Source organism: Aphis gossypii, chromosome 2 (genome assembly GCF_020184175.1).
Source record: "Aphis gossypii isolate Hap1 chromosome 2, ASM2018417v2, whole genome shotgun sequence".
Taxonomy (NCBI): domain Eukaryota; kingdom Metazoa; phylum Arthropoda; class Insecta; order Hemiptera; family Aphididae; genus Aphis; species Aphis gossypii.
This window is the reverse complement of record NC_065531.1, coordinates 33,358,895-33,384,460: the sequence shown is the minus strand read 5'-3', so window position 1 is coordinate 33,384,460 and position 25,566 is coordinate 33,358,895. Positions and strand designations below refer to the sequence as shown.

Here is a 25,566-nt window from a genome sequence, read left to right as displayed (position 1 = left end):
TACATAGTATGAACTAATTATTAAGAATAAATGTAAAGAAAAGTAATTTACGTAGTCACTATAGAATCTAAAATTTAGAAGGATTGAAGGAAAAAATACTTGACTACCGGTCAATATAATTGCAACACGTTATAGTAGGTACGATAAATTTAAAAATAATTATTAAACAGTCTAAAAGTATCTAGTTTTTTTTTTTCACAACTTAAATACATTTGAAAATATGTATGTATTTTTTCTTCTAACAATGATTACGGCCTATAGAAATATTCATAGTATAGCGTAGTTAGTTGTTTGTTGATGATATCGATCAATTAGAAAATAATATTAGTGGTACACGTGTGCCCGGTACGTGTTTGTTTGATAAAGGTCAATTAAGCTCCGATTTTGGTACCATTAATCTAGACGAGAACTGTATTGTTTTTGGATTATATACGTAGTTACTGGTTAACAACATTCCACACGTGAAAGGCATTATAATAGTCTGTACAGACAATTATATATATATATTTAATATTACCTCTTCGAAAAACTAATATTTGTACAGGTTAAAAAGAAATTTAACACAAAACGAATGATTAAAAGGGATTTTCATGTTGTAAGTCATTTTTCCATAAGTAAGCCAATCAAAAGTTTTATCTAAAAAAAGAATCTAACAATCAACTATATTTATAAAACATAAAATTTTAACCAAGTATAAAAAAATGATAACCATGAAAATGTACATTTAATAATATTCAAATAAACAATTAAAATGCAGTATATAGTATACATAGAATGCGAGTTATTATTCATTTTAAAATTAGAAACGTGATTGTATAAAATAAAATAGAATTATTATTCCTAAGTATTATAAAGTCTAACATTAAAAGAGCAAGGGTTAGGTATTATATATGTATACGCCATAATCACTAATTACTTGATTAAAATGATATTGCTTTTTAATGTTATTAAACAATAATTTATATTTTGGTTTATGCTATACATCGAATAAACTTTAGATCCTAAAATATGTCAATAGTAAGCCTTTACTAATCATATTTAAATGTGGATTTTTCAACAGAAATCTTTAAGAAAATAAATAAAAGTTAATATAATCGTTGATTTAAAAATATATATATATATTCAGGGTGATAAGACGTGTACGTTTGGAACATACATTATATACAATAAATATATTATATATATTATAAAAGTATAATTAATTTGATCTTCCAAACGTGTTAATAATAGTGGCGGGAATCGCTAAGAGTCAACATAATTTCAATCATTTTCGTCGTACGAAATTTGGAAGATCTTTTATATATTTATTTATGATTGATACATAATAAATTAATAAAGCTATAGATTACATAATACAATATTTAAAAATAACTAAAAAAACATAAAAAAATATTTTTTTTTGTCATAGGTACAGCGATGGCAGTACTACTCTATTAAAATAATTATTTTTCAAACCTCTACAACAACTGTAACAAAAATATAAATATTTAGAACTTTAAAAAACATACATAACTATAATATTATTATAGTGCACTAACTATGAACTACAGTTACAGTATACTTTACTATAGTAAAATTTTTTTAGAGCAACAATTTACAAATTAAAAATATACTCAATAAGGATTCAGTTTCTTAAAAAATAAAATTATATTTATTCAAACTACATTTAAAAAGAATAAGTGTAATTATGATAACTGTTTAGGTATAGGTATGCATAAATAAGTAAATAAAAAGTAAATATACCTAATTTATAATCGAAAAAAAATAGAAAAATAAGTTATAAAATGATAGGTAGTTAATATTTATTGAATATTAGTAATTTCTATTGTCACTACTAACAAAAACATATACATCAGTCATATACTCAGTATAATGATACTATTTATATTTAATTATTGAATACTTAGTTAAAAAATTGATTAAAATTGATTTTGAAACTGTGATTCTTGAAATAATGTATAATACATTATACGGTGTCATGCTAAAATTTTTTTGATGATTTTAAGTAGGTTATTTTAATTCTGTTTTAAAAATGCACCTAACATTTAAATATTTTAATAGTATTTTCTACAAAGAAAATAGCATTCAAATTAACCGGAAAACTGAATACAATATTCTGGTTAATTTAAATATCTTTTTATTTTACAAAATATAATTGTGGTGATATGTATTTTTTTTTTTGTTTATTCGATTTTGCTATTCATTTTTCTACAATAATTATTAAATGGAATAATTTCACAGTCAATACTACTATTAAGTATTAATATTAAATATTTACATTATTAATATCAATACATTTTAAAACACTTATACATTATGATTCGTTTCATACATAATTTAGTTGCTTAGTCTTTCAATAGTATTTTATGAGCAAAAATAAAATTCTAAGGTATCCTAAGAAAATTATACAATCTAAAAGTAAAAACTTACTTTTATACTTTATAAACTATAGTGTATATATATATATATATCTAAATAGGTATATCCGGAGGTATGGGTACCGTTATATATAGTTTTCAAATAAAGAATTTTCTGCACAACTTAACACCTGTTTCACCTAAACAACAGTTATGAGCATCCAAACTTTTTTTTCAGTGTTTAAACGACCGAATACAAACAACACTAGAAACCCGATAAAACTATCCAGATACAAAGGTCCGTTTTATTAAAAAAACTTTAATCGGTCAACATGTAAATGCAGTTATTATTTTATAATATAAAACATAACAGGCATCGTGATATAAAATATAAGGCAGATACACTATACAATTTTAAACACTGTTAAGTTACAATTCGATTATAGAGGACTTATTTTAAATTAAAGAATTTTTAATTAAATAAATTTCGTTAAAATGCATTTTTATATCAAACATTGTAACTATAAAACACAATCTGTGGTTTTATCGAGGGTTTTATAAAACAAAAATATGTCGTCATCGAGTTGATTGTTATAAATAAATAGATTAGTAAGATTAGTTAATATTTAAATTATTTTTATTCCAGAGTTGAATACGTCCTTATGTATTCTTCCACACAGAAAATAAATAATGATATTAATAATTCTTTATTCCTGATTTCAGTACCTACGAAATATTCCAAATAAAAAATGTTTACAATCTATAAAAACAAAGGAAATAATTATAATTTGTATGGATGGATCAATATTGCAATAGGTTATAACATCTAATATATTATTGTTTAAGTAACGAAAATAAAACGTTAAATTATATTTATATATTATCCTTCAATAAGATATACTTTTTTGAATGTAATTTTATAAATATTACAATAATAATACATATACCTATTACCTAATTATTGTTTAAGTATTTTAACATTTTTAACACATTTTGATTGTTTATTAAAATAATTTATATGCTTATAGTTTGTAATTTTATTTAATTTATAAAATTATTGTAGAAACTTAAATCGCCTGTTTAAAAAAATCAATGGGGTAAAAACAATTACTAGACCACTGACTGATAACATTCTAATTCATTAACCTTATACAATACACACGCGCGCGCGCCCGCGCGTATATTTAACTACTGTAAATACACTAGTAAGGACAAAACGCATGCAATAAATTAGTAAGTCAAAACTACTCATTAGTTAAACAAAATCAACTGATTAAAATATTTATTTATTTTTACAAGCTGCTAACATCAAACAGTGTCACAGTGTGTTAAAATATTTATATCGGTTACAATGTTTGTATTTTAAACTAAGATATTAAAAAATGTTCTTATTATGGTAACTGAATACTGAAAAATATATTGCCATTTCAAACAAGTATAATATAATGATATTTTTACAACCGTAAGTAAAAATAATACTACCTCCTAACCTACCTAATGTATCTATAATAGATAATCTATTTATAAAATTTCGATTTATTTTTCAAATCTAAAACAATATTTATAAGATATCAATACGATACCACTAAAATTAAAAAATATAAAATGTTATGATATACATTAATATTGTAACATTATAATACAAGTTTACTAGTAACTTAATTAAAACACTATACTATCTATTACATACATAATATGTATAAATATACGAAATATTCAATTAGTTTGTTTGAAAACGCAAGTTATGTCATTTATTATAATTTAATTAATGAAGATAATATTAATTAGTTTAACAAATAGTAAGAAATCAATTAGATAATATTGATATAATTGTACAACAGTAAGACACATCAAGAGTCTAATAGGCATAATATTATACGCTATAAATTATGTATTAATGTACCTAAAACCATAATAGTATCTAGTTAGTATATTATATATGATACCTAAGGTAGTATGTATTCTGATTGTCACCGTTTTTACCACAAGAATAACGGTCTATTGTCATAGCTCATAAGGACATAGATATCTCGTTGATTTCTACATAAAAACAGGCAATTGTTTCATCATATACTGATATACACCTCAGGTGTGCCGACCACATCGACCAATTGCAGAACATATATTAAAATATAATATTATAACATATATTTATATTATATAATACAGCGATAAGCCTTGTGTGACCCAACGTGAAGTTGTTGTTTACATAAAAAACAATTATATTAAACAAACTGGCCATAGGTATATTTTTTTTATTATTATTATACTATATTATACCAGAGAGTAAGGTTTTCAATGAGTAATTACACGCGCTACTGTAAACGAAGGATTTAGAGTAGAGAGGGGGCTTTGTCGAGTGGGTAAAGATTACGGAATGATACAAGTAAAATCATATCGTAAAATAATATGTTTAAATCGTTCTGTTCTAAATTGACGGTATTAAAAGTTATTATTATATTACTATACATTGTATATATTTCTTAATTCGTCAAACTTGTAACAATATATTGTATATAATACTTCGAATCATTTAATAATATAGTTATTATTATTATTATAAACATCAAAATTAACCTTCTCCGTTTCTGTATCGCCTCATCAGACATTTGAAGCGGTGGTGGTGGTAGTGGGGGCTCACATACGGCCGGCATAGGCATGACCATGGCCATAGGTATGGGACCGGGCTGTAGATAGCCTCCCGAGTCTCCCGCGGAAGACTCGACAGCCCCGTAATGGGGAGGACCAGCGTATCCGTACATCCGGCTGTTACTACAGCAGTAGTTGTAGCCGCCAACCGTTGTTCATAACAAGACCGCGGTCGCGACGTCTTTACGTCCGGAAGCCGTCGCCGAGACGACATAAATGTCACGAGACAACATAAAAAATAAACCAACGGAATTATTGAGACGAAAGACACCGACCAACTATATATAAATTAATTAATTAAAAAAAAAAAACGAAAACTAAAAAAATAAAATATTTTCCTATTTCACTAAATCCGAAGGATGAAACGGTAACACACACACAAACACTATAAAATATTACTACAATATACACACGCACGCACGTGGACTAACACTGGAACACAAACTCGAGAAACGCAAACGACGCGAGTACGCTGAAGACTGAACCGGACGACCACGGTCGCCGCCGCCGGCCACCACCATCACCATCGCCACAGGTACACACGCATTACACGGTCTGTGTTGTGCGGCGTCGGCGGCTCTGGTGGGGATTATGGAGGGGACTGAAGAGAGGCATTCCCCACCACCGCGCCACAAGAGTACAGTCGTGGGGAAATGCTTAAAGAAAAAACAAGATTCCGACAAGCATTGCTAGGTAACGCCGATAGCGCGCGCGGTTAATGTGTTGTGTGTCGAGTTTATCGTATATGATGATGAATAGGAATAGACCGAGGAGGGAAGTAAAAAAATAAAATAAAAAAATGAACCGTTTATTAGGGCGAGCGGTACTTTGCATTTAAGGTATACTATACGCAACTGCACTAGGGGAGAACGGGTCGACGACTCCCAAAAGTATAGTACGACATACTTTTGAACAACACTTGATTGGTGAAAATATCAAAAGTTAGACATTCATAAGTTTAACGAAATAGTATGTTTAGTATTTGTATTATCCTTATAACTCTCTCACAATGATACAGATGTACAGTTTTCCGCAAAAATCGAGGGTGTAACCAGCAGAGAGAAAATACACTTTTCATTGATTAAAATATAATATATAATAAGTAATAACCAATGCTTAATTTATATAAAATATAACATTACTAAATTAATTGAAAATATTTGGACATTTATATAATAATAATTTCTACAAAAGTTGTTCGTTATTCATCTTAGGGGTTGTAAAAAAATAGATTTTTTTATTACTTTCTTAAATTATGTTTTTGTATTGTTTTGAAAAAAATATGATAGTACTTTTTTTTAAACTTATTACTAAGTATTGTGCTATTTATATTCATACATAATAGGGATATTCAATATCAAAATTAATGATAATTATAAAATAATATTATCGAGTTCACTACACTTATTGTATTTACTATTTATTTATTGAGTGTACACATTACACACTAGAAAAGTAAAAATAGTACATGAATTGGAATGAATAAAAACACACGAATACATAACTTAAGGACTAAAATTTGATACTATTCCCCTAATTTTGTACAAATGTACAATATGACACATTGACACTTAATAGATTAGATCCTTGTCAGGGCGTCATGTCTGGATCCCAAGTGAAATATAGTTTCCTTTCGGAGACGTAGGTTATTTTATTTTATTTTTTAATCCCCATATAATAAAAGACTGAGAACTAAACATATGTTGCACAAATAATTTCAAACGGTTATTTATTTTTTAAATTAGCGAATGACAGAACGTTAAAAATCAAAAAAGTTTATAATATCGTTATTGTATTGTGTAATAATTATACTATCGTAATATTTAAGATTTGGAATAAAATAATGATTATTAAATCAAGACAAATATGATTTTATACTTATTTATATACATACATCTACCTACTAACTATGTTATTATATTTAAATTAAAAAATGGAGTATATTATTACAATTTAAAGAGTACAAACAACAACTGATCGAATTTAATACATTAATTAACTTAATATTTTACATTAATAATAATTGTATACTAAATGTACATTTGATCTTCTAGAAATTGAAAAATATGCCTAGATATATAACGATTCAGCTGACCATTAATAGAAAATCGAAAGTAATATATTTTTTCATATAAATTAAATATGATGAACATTCTTAAATTTTTATTGCATTGCTATTAATATTTAATCTTAATACTGTCATTGGTTTGTCTGGTTAGTTTACAAATATACAGAACAATTACTATATTTATTATAAAAGAATATTTTAATAATTCCAGAACAATACCAACCCCTTTTTTATTAATTTTTTTGTATTTCATTATTAATATTTACCTGGTGACATGTTTTGTATCTTAATATCTTGTACATTTATTAAAAACATCAAAAGATTTTTTTACTGGGTAGTTATAAATAACCGAATAGATCTTATCATTGACCCTGTACATCACGTTCATCAGATATTCATCAACCGTAGAAAAACTATGTAGGTACCCACACTTTGAACAAACGATTATCCTTTGCTTTACATATTAAACAAATAACAAAAAATATAAAATATACAAGTACTTACAAACAAACTAGATGTTGAAGTACAACAAAAAACGGAAAAATACAAACCATATTATACAAAAATTTTAAGATCTATTATGTCTAAAATAAAAACCTTAAAAAGTAATATATATTTCTAATTCATAATATACTATACCTATGACAAATTATGCGCTATTCATGTGACAAAATATAAAATTTATAAATATATAAATTTAAAATATTAATTACAGTAAAGACACATTTTTGTGAATGAAGTAGCGTGCAGAATTTTTTTGAAACTATAATATAATCTGTACCCTATACTTAGTAAATCAAATCAGTACAGACAAACAGAACAAAAGAAAGAATAAATATTACTGAATAGGTTATACGATCTCAATCTAGGTCTCTAGGAGAGCGATGAATGTATATTTTTTAAATTTCTATCTTAAAATCTATGATCATCATTCATCACAGATTGGAATAATAAATACACTTCTATCTTTAACTTTAAAAGTAGTTTCCTGGTAAAAATGTGTATTAAATAGGTAGTTAACTTTGAGTGGCCATGGGTAGAATATTCCCAATAATTTGTATAATAAATAATATAAATTGAAAAAAAAAACAACAAAAAACGAGAAACGGGGATTTAAAAAATCGATTAGTTTATTGTTTTCTTAATTAAAAATGAATAACAGATAGAAATTTGACATTTTTAGCATCTATACATATTACGTTGATAAGCATTTTAAACACCAGGTATATAATTTTCAAATTATTTTATATCTTTTTGTGCTATTTATAGAAATTTATAATTTTTTACTTTTATTAGTTTAATTGTTGATAAGTTTAATATAAAGTTCCTCATGAGTTGTTTTTACATAATTTCGAGCATAATTTTAACAATATCGAAAATAGAAATTATGTATTTATATCTATATAGACATAATATTTTTTTCATTGACATTTGAAACTAATCTTAACAAAATAGGATTTTTTTTCTTATTATATTAAAAATAAATAGGTCATAAATATATAAATAATAATAAAAGTACAATATATGTAATTTTTGTTAAATACATAAATAACATGAATAAATGAGTTTGGGAGGTCACTCGACAGTGCCACCCGAACTCGCACCCGAAGGATTAAATTAAAACATATGTATGTTAGGTTCATTTTAAACGACATGGTGTTTATGAAGGACAGTACGAGAGGATTGTCGATTAATAAGCGAATTTTGATGAAAGGTTAACTTTTAATGAAAATATGGTAAATATGATTTAATTCACTTGGTAAATAAGTAAGTAAAGCAAAAACCTACCATATAGGTAGCTGAGCGATTTTTTTCAATTAGAAGAATGCGTCGAAAATGACACGAATTAACATCGTACTTTTAAAGAATATCGGTATGGATATAGTTTCAACTAACATAAACAAAAAGACCGAAAAGTTGTCAGCGACAAGTAACAACAATCGAAAACCATTATCGTTATTAAAGAAGATTACGTATTTACTATATACTTATATAAATTTTTGTTAATACCTATATTAATTTTAAAATTTGATGCGTAAACATTAATTATGTTCTTAGTGTCTCAGCATTTAAATTTGTGTATTTGACTCAATGCTCGGACGTATGCAAAGGAAAAACTAAACCATAAAAAATATTTCACTTTAATCATGGATTTAGGTTCACACATGTTTTTGATAATATATTCTTCGGTCTTTACAAATAGAAACAATATTTTTTTTGTGAATTTATTTTTTCAATATAAATGTAAAACAATAAATTTAACGTTTGTCTCCCAATTAGTATTTGTTCTATTTTGAGAAAGTATAAAATTTTTTTTTTGATTATACATATCTCTTAAAAACTAAAGGTAATTGCCGGCCCCTAGTAATAATAAGATTAAAAATAAAAAAACTGTCCTAATGATTAAATATCAGTAATAGTCCGGTAATAGGTTAGAGTATGAAATATAGTTTACTTTATTGCCATTCATCAAATGAAAATACAATAAAAATGTATTAGCTATAAAAATACCAAAAATACAATAAGCAAAAATAAATAAAAAACATAAATTAATTTTGTACGGTTTTTAATAAATCGTTCTATAAAGACACAGTAATACACTATCTTACAAGGATTCAAAATCAACCTGAGTGAAATTTTTAATTCGTATTAAGCTTGGTCAGAAAAGGTAATTTTGAGAAAAATTTGTGGATTAGCTGATCATCCTAGAGTTCCACCAATGTATGAATATAAATACGACTAAACTATTTGGAACATTTATACTTAAAAACACAAGTTCATAAATAAAATAAGTAAATTAGGCGATTGATTAATTTATTAGAAAAAACACACAATTTTAAAAATATTGACTTTTATTGTTATTTGTTATGTTTATTAACTAATACTTTTAAAAATTTGAATGAGCCTACTCATACATTAAGATGAAATTTAGTATTTTTACATCCGATTAATACAAATAGTACTATAAAATAGTTTATAAATAAAAGTTAAATATATTCAATCACACTAATCAAATACATAATTATTTTAATTGCAAATTAAAATATATTTATAATAACATTACATTTATATAATAAAACTTAATCCATATTCCTTATTTAGGATGTAACTAAAATGGATATCAATTGAATACAGTTTATAAAATGAATAATACATCATAGATGTATGTTTGTCTACAGTTTGTTTTTAAAACAATAATCTACTGAAACGCTATTGTTTAACAAACAAACACATACAACTAAGCAACATAAGATTTTGTTTGTGTTGTGTTATCCAAAATATGATAGGTATAGAAAGTCATGTTGTATGTTTGCCATCAAAACTAACAATATACACTAAGAACAGTTAAATTTAATTTTCTTATAGACTATTGCCTATTACTATATGGAATGCTATAATGCTGTTTTTTAATACATGTACTTTTAAATATGCAATGTAATATATATTTGTTATATAATTCACTCTAGATACCTTGCTATGTACTGTAATGTATGTTATGTTAAAAATAACATTTAACAATATATAATTGCTCTATAAATAACAAGGGTATAATATTTTAATTTATTATGGTTTATTAAATAACAAAAACATTCAAATTGAGTGATGAAGAAAATTATATCATTTACTATAAAAAATAATATCAAGCAGAAAATACAAATGAATAATCTACTTTATTAAATATTATTATGTAATAAGAGTCAATCTATGTAAGAACAACTTGAACATAAAGCAACAAATAAATTTAACTTAATACTTAAAATTTAACATTTACAGATATAAGTTTAGACTCTGAGTGGCGCGATAAATGTATTGATTTAAATGATATTTTTTATGTCTGAATACAATTTTACTATGAAATGTTCAACTTTAAGTATGGTTTCTGGTACTCAATTGTATCTAGTTCATAGTTGGTGGACCAAAATAAAAAATGTTTGGTACTTTTCAAAATAATTGGAAAAAAACGGGAAAATTACACTCGAGATCTAATGTACAGCAACAAAGTTACCTACTTTCCCCTATATGAATATTCAATGTACCTACATATAGTAATAAAATAGTGAAGTATATTAAATTGAATAATGTCAATTGGCGTTTTATAATGATTTTTAAATATATATACTCTTCTTATAATAAAGAATGTAAATTCTTTTTTGAATATAAAAAAGTGAATGATAGTGAATGCCTATGAAACTGCTTATGTAATAATAGGGTATATTAACCAGCAACAAAATTGAAACTAAGAGAAGGTAATAACTGTAGTAATGTCAATTATAAAAATTGGTAGGTACGGAGGTAATTGCCCGATAGAACCTTAGGCTGTTTTGATTTTAAATAGATGACTGGCATTTTCCCTTCTCTGAAGTTATGTTTGAAAATAGCACTAATATGTAACAATAATTTTTTATCAAAACTGAAGCAAGTTTAAAATATTAATATTTTAATAAATTTACTGTTATAGTTAAATCGTGGAATTTTTATTATAAACAAATATTATGTTAGTATACCCATTTATAGGCAAGTTTGAAATATTCATAATTGGTATGCAGTGTACCGTACACTTGTCGTCTACTGTACATACTCAAGTCATTCACATCAAGTCGACATCAGCGACGATTAAACTTAATCCTAATCAAAGTATTTAATAATTATGTTACTTGTTAGCCAAAAATTGCAATGTAATCATTCAGTCAGAGAAAAATACTTTTATACATTTTTAAAGGAAAATTGACTTATTTAAATTGATACTCATATTTTTTAGTAGAACAATGATAACAAATGATAAAGATAACTCATTTAAATTTTTTCTAAGAGACATCAAATCATACTATAATAAATATTTTCTGATAATTATTTTTATAGATACCTATGATATTTTATATATTTGTATGAAATGATATTTTAATTAAATATAAAAAACATATGGTAGACCGCATACGACAAGAATACCACATAATATAATTTTTCATAACCTAAGACATCAATTAAACAAATTAAGATTTAATTTTTCAACAAACCAATATATATACTATTCTAAATTACTAAAAATGTTTTTTTTTTAAATTGGATAATTTTATATTCCAAAACATAATATTCTTTAGAGTAATTGGATACATAGACATTAAATTTCAGACAAATAGGTAGTAAAAAAAGGAACTATAAGCATTTATAACTCCAAAATTTGAGTTTTATAAACAGAAGTTTTTCAAAAAATGTTCTGCTTAAGAATTCACAACTTATTTCTATTAAAACATAATTCCATTTTTAATTTAAGCACCTTAGGTTGGAAAATATACAATATCTCTATATAGTTGTTATAAAATCAATTTAATAATATCAAAAATACATGAGCATAATTTTATTCAATTAAAATTCTAAGTTCAAATTCTCTGTGTTCTTTGCTAAGAATAGATTTATCGCCTGTTATTTGTCTCAATTTTTGTATGAATTGCAAGCAAATCAAGTTTCTTTTTACAGTGTGTTTTTTTCAACATTTTCTCCAGTTTTTCATTTTTGAATTGGATGGGTGGGTATACCTTCTCCTAGAATTAATTACTTGTTTCTAAAGTTTTTTTTTTTATGTTAGAAGAGATATAGCTATATACTATTTTTATCTTGACGATAATGTTTAAGTTAGGATATGACATGAATGTTGCACTGTTGCTAAAATACCCAGGTAGTCACCCATCTAGGAACTAGCTACGAAGCCGCTTGCTTAATATTTCTTGACAACTTATGATCTCTTGATTGAACTTAATTAAATATGTTTTAAACCACTTACAGATAATAATATAACAAAAAAACTTAGTAAAGAGTACATAAAAAAATGTTTGGTCATTAAAAAAAAGTTTGAAACTACTTATATCCTAGTTGTACCTATTTTAAAATGTATGATTAGATGCTACTTTATAATTTAATTTGATTTCTTTGAGTTCAACATTCTTATTTTATAGTATAAAATTTAATATTTTATCTATTACATATTTACTCATTTGTTAAGTATAAGGAAACATATTGTTAAAAACTTAAAACATTTAATTCTTACCCTATAGAACCAGCTCTTCGTTTTTGTATGACTTTGCTCAAGTCTGTACCTAAAAAAAAATAATAAAAACATTATGTATACTACATATTATACATCAATGATTGAAAAAAGTTATTGGTATTTTAAAATAAATTGAAATATCTCTAACAATATTGATTTTTTTTTATCATAAACTAGTTATATTTGGGGGATGTGTTTGAGCCGTTTGAGGCCAATTCTAAACACTCAATCGCTCCATTAAACTGATTTGAGTTATTGGCAAAAGGTAATTAAAATGAATATAATTCGGCCTAATTCTTACCAGGCAACGAATGCGTTAGCGTTGTCATTTATAATTCCACTAAACACTTGCTACACACGACACTATAGCGCATGCCGTTTGCACTATAAAATGTATAGAATATTAGTTATTTTCGCACAAAATACGTATTCAAATATTTTTTTAATGTACTACAATTTATTTATTGTATCATAAAAAAAAAAAAAACAATAATAATAGAAGAGAAACGAAAGATTCCTAGAATCAAAGATGAAAGAGAGATAGACTGACAGATACTAAATAGAGAGGGTTCGAGGGAGGAAAAGTACACACACATATAGAAACGAACCAACACACACACACAAATACACAATACACAAATATTATTCCAGTAAGCATATATATATATATATATATGGATTACTCAAATATCAACATTCGGCCATTTTGAATTTCTTTTAATTTTTACAAAGACGTTGTAAAGTTGACTCACGATTTATTGATGAATTAATTAAAACTTATGAAAGAATAAATAAATAAGTAACATTAGAAATTTATTTTTTAAACATTAAATTATTAACTATAAATTTTTTCTATACATTTCATCAATTTAATAAAATGGTATAAAAGTGGTAAGTGGTAAAAACCTGAATTTTCTATTTTCTAATGATAATATGTTTATCAATATTGCATTATAAAAAAGCACAAGCTAGATTTAAATATGATATTATATACAAATAATAATATAGTATTAAGTATATCACACCAGTAAGTTAGTAAATAGTAGTGAGTTACTATTTACTATTTACTATCTTAATATAAGTACTAAAAGGGTACTACTTTGAACTTTCCAGTTTTCACTTGATTTGTGGTTGGTCTGTTCGTGTTCATTGTAAAATAGACTAATGTGAGTAAGCGGCAACTAAAAATTTTACAACTCATAACGAAATGCGATTAATTTGAGGAATATATTACATGAAAAATAAAAACTTTAATTGAATATTTCGATTTTATTTAGGTATTAACTGTGTTATCATGGCGGCAGTTTTAAAAAAAAGAGCACTAGCTGAGTATAGTACACAAGTGGTAAGCAATGTTACCATTAGTATTTTTCATAATATTAACATTAACAATTTAACAGAAAATTTTGTTTTTGATAGTTGGAACAACAACCACCAGTAAAAAAATTGAAATGTCTAGTGAAATTATCGGCTTTAACAACTGGTGCTACCCTATCATTAGTTAACACAATTAATGGTCGTAAAACACCAAATGATGTAGTGCAAATTTTGCTGCAAATATTAGAACAACTTCAGTTTCAGGTACTTAAAGAATTTACTGTTAACTCTTATTAAAAATATTCAGGATTTTAAGCTTTTTATTGGCACATATATGTATTATTCCTGATCAATTTTAATTACTGATAATCAAAAAGTTACTATACTGTGTTAATTGTTATAAAATGCAAGATGGTTTATTGAAATAAATATAGTGACAGCACTCAATGAGCATTAGCCATAGTCATTCCCATTGGTATGTGCTGAAACCAGAGATTATTCCTATAATGAGATAGAATATAGTTAATTTAATTTTCTATTTTTAAGTATTTAACAGTAAATGTTTATATGATTATTTTTTAGGATTCAGATATCTCTAACATTTTAATTAAACTCAGTGAACATTTTAAACTTCAATCAGATTCTACGGTCAAGATATTAATATTTTCTGTTTTATCAGCTATTGGTTCTTCGGACGAAACTAGTGAAGATGTAAGGTTATTACTTATAATAATTTAATAAGAATATATTTAATGGTAGAAGATGTTTTTTATAGAATGTGTACAAAATTGTTGAAGAAATATTTACTTTAATGAAAGATGTTAAGTCTCAGAAAATCAAAACTAGTGGTCTAAAAACACTATTAGCACTTGGGAAACGTATGAATCATGATATGGATCTTCACTTGAAACTCACTAATTATGCTAAAAAAGTATAAAACAATTAACTATTATTATTTATTAAGGAATAAGGATTATAAAAATGTGTGTTTATATATTTTACAGACATTGGGAGATTATAGACCAAACATCACATGTGAGAGTTTAGAGGTAATAGGTGAATTGATGCCAGTGAAAATTCCAGAGGATGGTTTAGAAATTCATTCTGAAATGTTAAAATTAATTGGAAGTTATACACAGCATTACAATGCAAAAACAAGGAGTAATGCTTTTAATACAATGGTAATAAATAAAGATTTAATGTATTTTATATTCATATTTTTATATTTAGAATTTCTATTCTTTATTTTATTTGATATATCTTCAACTGCAATACCCTATTTTATTTAGATAATTACTATCATTTATATGTAAAATATAAAATCCTAAATTGTACTTATTAAATATAAAATTATCTTAATTGTTTTATTGTCCGTGCCTGTTATCTCTTTGTATAATATGTGTAAATTTTAATAATATTTAAAATATAAAATGTTCTATAATACATAAAATATAAATTGCAGAACATTTTATTATGATTTTTTAGGACCCTCTAAATAGTTAAATAGAACTTTTATTTTTTATATCAAATCATGTTTTTATATTATCTTATTTAGGTTCGATTGCACGACCGAGGTATTAGATTAAACCCTGCTGTATACCTAGATGTTTGTTCAGTTATAAATGACGATAATGAAATGGTGAGAGAAGCTGCTTTAAATGTAATTTCTGTTCTAGGAAATTATTATCCTGAAGAGTAAGTAACTTAAAATACATAGTTATTTTACGCACAAACTATTTACTTTAATTTAACTTAAATAGAAGAATCAAAGGTAGTAATGGTGAAGAAATGGCTCGAATGTCTGATGAAGCATTTGAAAACATATGTAACTTTATGACTGATATAAGTTACCGAATTCGTACTCAAGCAGCAAAGCTTCTTGGATCTTTTTTGTCTGTCAGTACAAATGTTTTGTTGAAGACACTGGATCAAACATTGATGTCTAATTTGCGTGTAAATACTTGTATAAAATATTGAGCCATTGAATAAAAATTTAATTTAGATATAATATAATGATGTTTTACGACAATTTATATCAATTGAAGACTTTGAATAAAGTAAACATTTTTTAACATAATCCATAATTAAATTTTATAGAGAAAACGAACTTCTATTGAACGTGTTTGGGAATGTTTAGCAAAGGGTACAGCTATGATGAGTGCATTAAGTACTAAAGATACACCACAAGAAATGCTGGATGCACAGCAAGTTAGTTTGGTTAGCACAGGAGCTAGTGGTGCTTACCTTCATGGCTTAGAAGATGAATTTCTTGGTAATAGTATACTATTTAAAAATAATAATTTATTATTAATATTTTAAGTTTTATCAATTCAGAGGTACGCATAGCTACAATAAGTTCTATGTGCTCATTGGCTACTAGACATTCAGAATTTGCAGTGATTGCAATGGAGTTCTTAGTAGATATGTTTAATGATGAAATTGAAGAAGTTCGCTTAATAGCTATTGAAAGTCTCGTGAAGCTTTCATATGCATCTGGACTCCGTGATGATCAAGTGGAGATTATTTTAGCAGTGATTGAAGTATGAATATCTTATTATCAAATTAATTTATTTTATAGTTTAATAATTATCCAGGATTCGTCAAGTGTTGTGCGTGAAGGCTTACATAATATATTTGCATCATTTGAACTATTAAATCAAGAAGGATTAATGATGTGCACTAACAGATTAATTGAAAGTTTAAAAAAATATCCAGAGGTAAGTATATTTTTTGTTTTTCAATAAGTATTTGTCTTCATTAATGTATATTTTTTTTTAAGGACAAAAAATCTATATGGAATTGTATGAAAAATTTAGGGCTAAGACATCCGACATTAACATTGGCATTAGTACCTGAATTGTTGGCCATTCATCCTATGTTTGAAACTCCGGAACCAAATGTAGAAGAACCATCGTGTATCCTTTAATATGTGTACATTATAATACTATTTTAAATTCTAGACAGAAATGAATGTATTGATTTTATAATAATGAATTTTTTTTTTTTGGGTCTTTAATTGCCTTTTGGGGTAGTAAAAATGCTTTAATTTTCAATTTTGAGAATGGTTTCTTATAGAACATAGCTTCTACTTGGTGCTTTAGAGGATCAAAAGTAAAAAACCTTTTTTGAAAAAGATAAGATAACACAAAACAAAACTACTTACTTAAACAATGATCCCGTTTACATTTTTTTATAGTTAGGTTCTATCAATTCAAATTTTAATAACAATAATATAACATAAAATGTGTGTGTGTATATATTTAAAGTGCTATAATCATAAGGTCATAAGGCATGTATTAAAATTACCGTGATACTAATAAATAATAATAATATTAAGCAACTTATGAAATATACTTAGTGATGTAGACAGATAGAACATCTCTGGTCAGAATCATTGATGTACAATGATACCTCATTGAATTTAAATTTACTTATCCATTACAGTATCCCTCTATTATCTATATCTATTGTACTCCATCTATTATTTTTATTTTTTTTGTATAAGTTACTCAATTAATATATTTTTTCTTTAACTAAATTATAAAATAGATGTAAGTGTTTTGATTTTAGTATTCAATGCAGCATCCAAGTGTAATTCTATTATATCATTACTTGAGGATAAAACCATTAAACACTATAGTTACTTAAGAGATATTATGCCTCACTTAGTTCCATCTTTACAAGTAAGAAAATTTATGAATTATTAATAATTTTATTGTTTAGTTAGTTTCTTTAGTTTAAATTAAGAGGACACCACATATTCATAAAATGTTTGTGAAAAATAATGATTCAGGATAAATTCATATTTTTACATCCAAATTTATGCATGATACAAAAAACAATATATTTGATGATCATAAAATTTTTATTTTATTTTATTAATAGTATAAATTAAATAAAACAATTTAACTGAAAATATTGCCTTTTTTCATCATATATGGTATAAATTTGATCTCCTAACTATGACTATTTTCAGTGGTCTTTATTATACAACAACCATATTGGTACTACCATAAGGTCACTTGCATATTATTTTTAAATTGTATTTAAATATACTTAAGATCTAACTTTTTAATTTTTCTTAAAGTTTTAAAATATTTCACACATTGACTGCTATGTTATCATTGATGTTTTTCCTACAGAGCTACATTCTATTATTTATGTCATTCTTGTAATCTAGTGATCCAATTATCTTTTTTTACTTATATAAAGATACTTGATATATATTTTAAGTATATAATATTATAACCTATTTAAGACTACTAATATGCTATTTATTATATGTTCAAATTTTCTCCTCCACATCATCATCAAAAAAATATTAGTCCAATTCCACAGAAAATATCCATATTTACAAATAAATGTGATTATATTATTATAACAATCTGCTATCATACAACATTTAGATAACAATAACATGCGACTAGCAATATCCATTAAAATAGTTTTTGCTCTGATACTACTATATTATGGGTGTATGGTATCATCTTATAAAATCAAAGAAAAATATTTTTTCCGTGTAGTTTGTAAAACATTATTGTAAGAAAAGAAGTAAAATAATATTACTCATGATGTATTTTATTTTTATTATTTAATCATTAATTATGCATGTCTCTTTATGAGTTTTAGCTCAATATTATTTTAGTACTTGAATTAATTCATTAAAAAGTTACAAATAAAATAAAATATCTTTTTTTTTTTATCACATAATATAATTATAACATCATACAACCATAGATTAAATATACAATGATAATGTATAGGCAAATATATAAGCAGTTTAATAATTACATTTTATAATTAAATGCCTATGAAATCCAAAATAATAATTATTTACAAATGACACTAATACATACATCTTTTACTTTTAATATATATCACATGACACATATTGTTTTTTTTAACATATCATTTAACTATTAAAACTACAGAAGCATGCTTTAAAATTCAAAATCATGTTTGTAAATATCATGGCTTAATTATGTATTTAATTAAATGTTAAGTTATTATTTTAATAAGTAACAAAAATTGTAAAAGGCATGTTTATTTATTTTTAGCTAGGTGGGCGTTTATCAATAAGTCAAGTAGAATTAAGACCTACTGAATCAGATTCACCTAAATCTCTTGAACTTCTTGAATCATTAATCAATCAAGTTTCTGTTGTCAAAGGAAGTACTAAAGTAAAAATTAGTTTGTTGGAAACCTTTTATCATAATCTTATACGACTGGCTCAACTTGATCAATCTGTGAATGGTACAGCAGAGCTTAGTGCATTATATATGCATAGTCAACTTTTATTAAATAAAGTATTGAATAATAATAATAAAACATTTTATTCAAATGCTGTGTCTACTCATCAAGCAAATAATGTGCGCACAAATATTTCGCAGCTATTGCAGAATACTTTAAAGTATGAAAATCTAAATTAATTAATTTTATCAATATGTTTAATCCCATGATGTTTTAGAATGCAATACTTATTTGTTGGCTTGAGTGTTCAAGAATTAGCTAGTATAAAACAATTCAAATTAAAAGTTATAGCTCTCCTTCTTGTATATATTGTAAATGCTACAAACCAATCAGCCAGAACACTAAGTCATTATTTTCTAACTCAGTTAGAAGACACTATGAAGTAAGTAAATAATAAAAAAAAAAAATACATCTAAATAGTAATTAATATAACAATAAATAATAAATATAACAATGTTACAACATTTATTTATCAAAAAACTGAATTTTTTATTTGAAATAATTGTTAATTTACCAAATTAGATTCTAGTTATATATTTTACTTATATCAGTTGTTTCAGTGTTTCAATAGCTACATAATATACAGTATTATTTTAAAGATTTTTAATAAATATCATCAATTGTCTTTGTCAGACACTTTGATGGGTAATATCTTAACTTCATCAAAACAATGTTTAGTGATTTTTACTTAAATTTAAAATATAACATTTATTAATTTTGATCTATGATCTTTAGGTATATTAGTGAACATGATCTACAACTTGAGTCATTCACTTCTGTTGTTTTTAAAGAATTATCGCAATTAGAAGAATCAAAACCAGGAATTGTGGCTAAATTACTTCTACCCATATTGCAGAGCTCTGAACCTACTCCACCACCAAAACCAAACACTAACGTAAGAATCAACTACCAATAAATTATCTTATATTATTAATTTATAATTTATTTTACTTTAGATCAAAATGTGTAAGGTTGTTATTAATCGCCCACAAGGAGGTCCAGATACCACCCATAAGTTATCAGCAGGTTTAATTCTTCCTATCCCTTTAAATGCAGAATTATACAGTTTACAAACAGAGTCATTATCATTATTACGTTTAAAAATTAAATATCCTGATCAACAAACACATTTAATAATGCCACCAAGAAATCACTTACGTCTAGTAAATCTCAGTAATGGTAAGTGAATTTTACAATAATTATTTTATTTTTTTTAATTCTACTTATTGTAATTACAACTAATATTCAAATTATTACATGTATTATTATTCAATTACATTTAGTATTTGTTTTTCTTCTAAAAAATAAGTATACTTTTAATGTAAAGTTTAATCTGATTTTATAAATATGTTGTATTGTTTTAGTAAACAGATCAAAAAATTGATCCATGACAAGGGTAATTTCCTTAGTAAAAATACAGTTGAATTTGTGGTAGGGGGATGCCTAAAAAGTTGCTTTAATAGAAAAATTAAGGAAAGTTATTTTAACTTTTGGTATTTTTAACACTTCATCTTAAATAAAATACCGAAATTAGGTAGCCAACAATAAACAGTATACCTACTGGAAATAAAAGAGATAAATTATTAATCGATCATTTTGAAAACAATTATAATATTATATTTTGAATTTAGACTAAAAGATTGTATAATAATATATTATTATATACACTAAAAAATAATGAAATGATTTGAAAATTCTAAAAAAATACAAAATTAAAAGTTTTACCTTTGAAGTCTGTTACATAGAACGAATAATACTACATTGTCTTAGAGCAGTGGTCTTCAACCTCTTTGGATTCGCTACCCACTTTTTAGGCCTAAATTTTTCGCAACCCACGTAAGCTTTTTAATCATTTTTTTACACGACGCTCCGGTTGAAGACCAATATCTTAGAGCACCCAAAAAATAATATACTTTACATTGAAATCTAGATACTAATTATTGATTAAATTGTTATTGCGTATGGAGATTAATATAAAAAAAGTAATTATTGAGTATTTAACTCCCTCATCAATAAATTCTTGGGTATGCCACTGTCTGTATGGTATTAATTTTAATGTTACATTAAATGTTATTTTTTTTTTTTTTTTAGAGTCATATTATCTACTTGATACCAATGCATTAATATCACACCGTTCTGAGTGGTCAGAAGCATGTTTTGTTGAGCTGAGCTTAGCATTTGATCTAACTGAAACAGAAGGAGCTCTGGCCCATGTCTTACCTCCTACGCAACCGTGTATTGTTGATTTATGCAAACCAGTCAAACTTAAAGTGCACCCTAAACCTGTAAGACGTGGAATGTGATAAAATTAACTTTTATTTATTATATACTTAAAGATAAATATTAACAATTTACAATATTATCAGTTATGATTTTATTAATTTGATTATATAAAAAATATTTTTTTCTAAAATTTTAAAAATATTGTATAAATTAATTATTTACAATATACATAGTATTTAAAAAACAGTAAGTCAGTCACATAATTTACTAGGCTCAGTTAGATGTTTGAGCATTTCATTATTTCCTTTAATATCAGATACAAGGTCATCAATATCACGTAGACCTCGTAAACTGGCTCTTAATGCTTGAATATCTTGAGCACTGATACGACCAGCATGTTTGGCACCACTGGATGTGAATTTAACCTTAGCAACATTTACGAGACCATCATGAAATGATGCGTCTGTATCATTTGCACGCTCAATGAATCCAAGCAAACGGTGTTCAAATGTATCAAAATCCTTATCTAAAATTTGTGCCTGTAGGTAGACAGTCTGTGCCATTTTGTACCAATCTGCCATACAATCAGCTAACTGTGTGACTACAGGTTGGACTTCTGTATCTAATAATGTTCGAGCTCTACGACTAGTCTCTGTAATCTGGAAAATTGTATTACAAAATATTTTAATTTTTTAATAAAATAAATTGGTAAAATTAGAAGAATATTTATTTTTAAAATGTTTAATATTCAATTCTAATTTTTATAACATACCTTAATTATTTCTAATACGTGAAATTGTTCATCATTATATGTTAGACTACGTGTAGCACGGTCTCTTAACAAATGTTGCCAGGAGTCCCTTAATCTTTCCACGAGTGTTTTTATTTTTGCAGGGGCCCTATTTTTATTTGGACATTTGAATGATCTGGTTGCTGATTGCCATTCTCTAGTTAACGTCCTTTCTTTGACGTATCGCTGATGTAATTGTTGTATCGCCAAACTTAGGCTATTGTTCAATTCATCGCTTAGTTTATCTAACTCATCCTTCAGATCAGTAGGGGTATTTTTGATGCCAATCATATTATTAACACTTTTGTGTCCTCGTACTGAAATCTCCACTAGGTATTTTGTACATTTAAACACACTTTGTAAATGGTCACTTTTACTCAATACAGATTTCAGTTTTTCAGTTACAATTTTTGTAAACACATGTACACATTTATTAATTAATTGACTATTTTGTGACAATTTTTCAACCCGCTTTTTACATACATGTCCTACGCTACATGCAGTCTTAGCAAGACCTGCATCACTATCTACAGATGTCAGTTTTGGTAGAGACATATCTGGAAATTTTGGGAAATTGGGGATGTCACTGTCAGGTACTAAAGTAACATTATTATTTTCTTTACTAAAAAGCAAAATAGGCTTATGCATTTCAGTTGGCTTATAAGACCTACCAGGAAGATCTAATCCTACTTCTGTCAAAAGGTATGTAGATTTATATAAAAGTATTTGATTAACAGGAGATATTTCAGTTTGGTCTTGTATTAAACACTGAAGTCTTTCATATGTTTCATCAGGGTGCAAATATACACGTATATTTTGAACACGATTTGTATGAAAAATATGTAGTAATTTTCTATCTAACGTTTTAGTAACTTCAGCAAAAAATTTTTCAAAACTCCATATTCGCTGAGATTCTAATTCTAAAAGACCAGCTAAAATAGGAGTAATAAGCTTTTTACAGCCATCACTTAATTGACAGTTTTTTGGTAATTCTCTGCTCCATGTTATGGAACCTTTTTCAGATGTTTGCACTCCTGATAAAACACCAGATGCCTTCTCAGTTGTTATATAATGCATAGTTTCTTTGTTTCGTCGCCCACCATATGGTCTAAATGGTAAATTTCCAGTAGCTACATGGTACAATGTAACACCGATTGACCATAAATCAACAGTAGCTCCAAATGTCTTTGCTACTGGTTTTCGTAAAACTGCTCTCTCATACCTGAAAAATAAAATAATAACAAACATCAAAATTAAATAAAATTAAATATATTACATTTTTTTACATGTGTGGATGGAGATATTCCTCAGTTCCATACAAAGACATGAACTCTTGATCTTCGTGCAATTCCCTTGCAGCTCCAAAATCAGTTAATTTATAAATAGGTAGACCATCATCACTTAAAAACTTCATGATATTACCAGGCTTTAGATCTCTATGTACCAAATTATTATCACGTAAATGTTTCATACCGGCTGTAAGATGTTCTAAAACTAAAAGAAACTCATCTTCCTGTAACCCATAAGTGTTTTCTGGATCATCTAGTATTGTAAATAAACTTCCACCTGTACATAGTTCCATAACAATGACCTATAATAATGTAAATTTTAGTAATTTAATTTAACATCAAAATATGAAAAACAATCACTAACTTTTCCACGACTTTCATGTTCTTCTTCAATGGCTAACAGCTTTACTATATTTTCATGTTTAACCTTCTCTAGCACCTCAAACTCACGCATTTGAACATCCAATGGTCGCATGTGACTTAACTGGTTAAAAGTTTTGACGGCCACTGGTTCACCATTGTGTTTATTGACACCTTGATAGACTGCACCAGTTGCGCCCTTTCCAAGCACACTTGTAGTGCACCAAACATAATTTGTGGATCCACGTAAAAATGACATGACTGCTTCAGGACAACTGTGCTAAGGACACTGTTCACTTTCTCCAAAATCCACAGCAATTGTTGTAGTGACAACACCATTGGTCACGGTCCGCAGAATATGACATTCCTAGAAGACCTAAAAATGACCTTCTACAGCCCTACCTCAAGTTTGAATACTGAAACTTGGTATATATTGAAAACTATGTATCTCATTTCTACTACTATTTACTAGTATTCGGTTTCTGTGCAATTAACGACGATTGTTTATTCAATTGTATCATTACTTCTTTAAATGTTTATTTTGATATTATCAACGTGCAGTCTTATCGTTTATTATCATTTATCACTTACGGCGCGAAACATGTGTACACAACACACATTAAAGTATTATTTTACACTATATTATAGCCTATAGGCATTGTAGAAACACTAATTGCTACTTGGCTAGTCGGTATCGATATAGTAATTAAACTATACAAAAAAATATTAAACATAATAAGCATTCCAATATACTACATACCAACTACTCTTCGATTGATAACATAAGATATACCTTTCTACGTCTAAAATCACTCTTTCGAAGATCTTCTAAGACCGTGGACTTTACACTCCCGTCTCTAATCTAGTATCTCTAGATAGACACCAAGACCTAAACTCCAAAACTGTATCCATCATCTATATATGATTCTGATTTCGCTCAACAGCCAACCACCCAACCCCCCTCATTTGAAATCTCAATTTAAATAATATCCCCGGAAATTCCCATAGAAGGGAACAACTCACCAATGGTGCAGAGACCTCATCAATAAATTAATCGTAATAAAAAAATAAATCTTAGTAATAATATTATTATTAAGCAGTATTATCATTGAATGGCCATTTTTTTTATCATCAATTTCAACTAGGTAATTCATGTTAACCTGCACTATCCACTCATATTATGGTGTATTGTGAAAAAAAAAAATCATTTACAGACTGTG

The 25,566-nt window shown here is 26.3% G+C and overlaps 3 protein-coding genes across 6 annotated transcripts in view; 1 reads left to right on the top strand and 2 right to left on the bottom strand.

Annotated features, from left to right (window-relative positions):
* Positions 1–13,685, bottom strand: part of LOC114121344 (aryl hydrocarbon receptor nuclear translocator homolog) — a 31,537-nt gene extending 17,852 nt beyond the window's left edge. For 2 of the 4 annotated variants that reach the window (XM_027983635.2, XM_050201051.1), the window contains exons 1-2: positions 13,419–13,685; positions 13,118–13,166 (exon numbers count right to left, since the gene is read on the bottom strand). The gene's annotated coding sequence lies outside the window, so the exon portion shown is untranslated. Of the gene's footprint in view, positions 1–4,934; positions 5,084–13,117; positions 13,167–13,418 lie in introns of those variants that run through there. The other 2 variants (XM_027983631.2, XM_050201052.1) reach the window with 1 other exon arrangement.
* A 407-nt stretch (positions 13,686–14,092) lies between these two features.
* On the top strand, positions 14,093–22,157 carry LOC114121350 (integrator complex subunit 4). The gene is made up of 18 exons (XM_027983641.2): positions 14,093–14,283; positions 14,395–14,462; positions 14,537–14,698; positions 15,017–15,145; positions 15,210–15,365; positions 15,439–15,615; positions 15,990–16,129; positions 16,195–16,387; positions 16,532–16,706; positions 16,769–16,974; positions 17,029–17,151; positions 17,214–17,349; positions 17,984–18,117; positions 19,492–19,844; positions 19,902–20,066; positions 20,420–20,579; positions 20,641–20,863; positions 21,776–22,157. The coding sequence occupies exons 2-18, from the start codon at positions 14,412–14,414 to the stop codon at positions 21,985–21,987; spliced, it is 2,895 nt and encodes a 964-aa protein (XP_027839442.2). The 5' UTR covers positions 14,093–14,283; positions 14,395–14,411; the 3' UTR covers positions 21,988–22,157.
* On the bottom strand, positions 22,042–25,485 carry LOC114121351 (serine/threonine-protein kinase TBK1). The gene is made up of 4 exons (XM_027983642.2): positions 24,351–25,485; positions 23,984–24,288; positions 22,680–23,919; positions 22,042–22,566 (listed from the first exon to the last, which is right to left on the bottom strand). The coding sequence occupies exons 1-4, from the start codon at positions 24,603–24,605 to the stop codon at positions 22,159–22,161; spliced, it is 2,208 nt and encodes a 735-aa protein (XP_027839443.1). The 5' UTR covers positions 24,606–25,485; the 3' UTR covers positions 22,042–22,158.
* Positions 25,486–25,566: the final 81 nt, after the last annotated feature.

Excerpts from the sequence above, each read along its gene's own strand:
- LOC114121350 (XM_027983641.2), top strand. The coding sequence starts at position 14,412 with ATGGCGGCAGTTTTAAAAAAAAGAGCACTAGCTGAGTATAGTACACAA. Across the intron at positions 15,146-15,209 it reads CGGACGAAACTAGTGAAGAT|AATGTGTACAAAATTGTTGA; the intron begins GTAAGGTTATTA and ends TGTTTTTTATAG. Across the intron at positions 20,580-20,640 it reads CACCAAAACCAAACACTAAC|ATCAAAATGTGTAAGGTTGT; the intron begins GTAAGAATCAAC and ends ATTTTACTTTAG.
- LOC114121351 (XM_027983642.2), bottom strand. The coding sequence starts at position 24,605 with ATGTCATTTTTACGTGGATCCACAAATTATGTTTGGTGCACTACAAGT. Across the intron at positions 23,920-23,983 it reads GAATATCTCCATCCACACAT|GTATGAGAGAGCAGTTTTAC; the intron begins GTAAAAAAATGT and ends TTTATTTTTCAG. Across the intron at positions 22,567-22,679 it reads ACGTATTAGAAATAATTAAG|ATTACAGAGACTAGTCGTAG; the intron begins GTATGTTATAAA and ends ACAATTTTCCAG.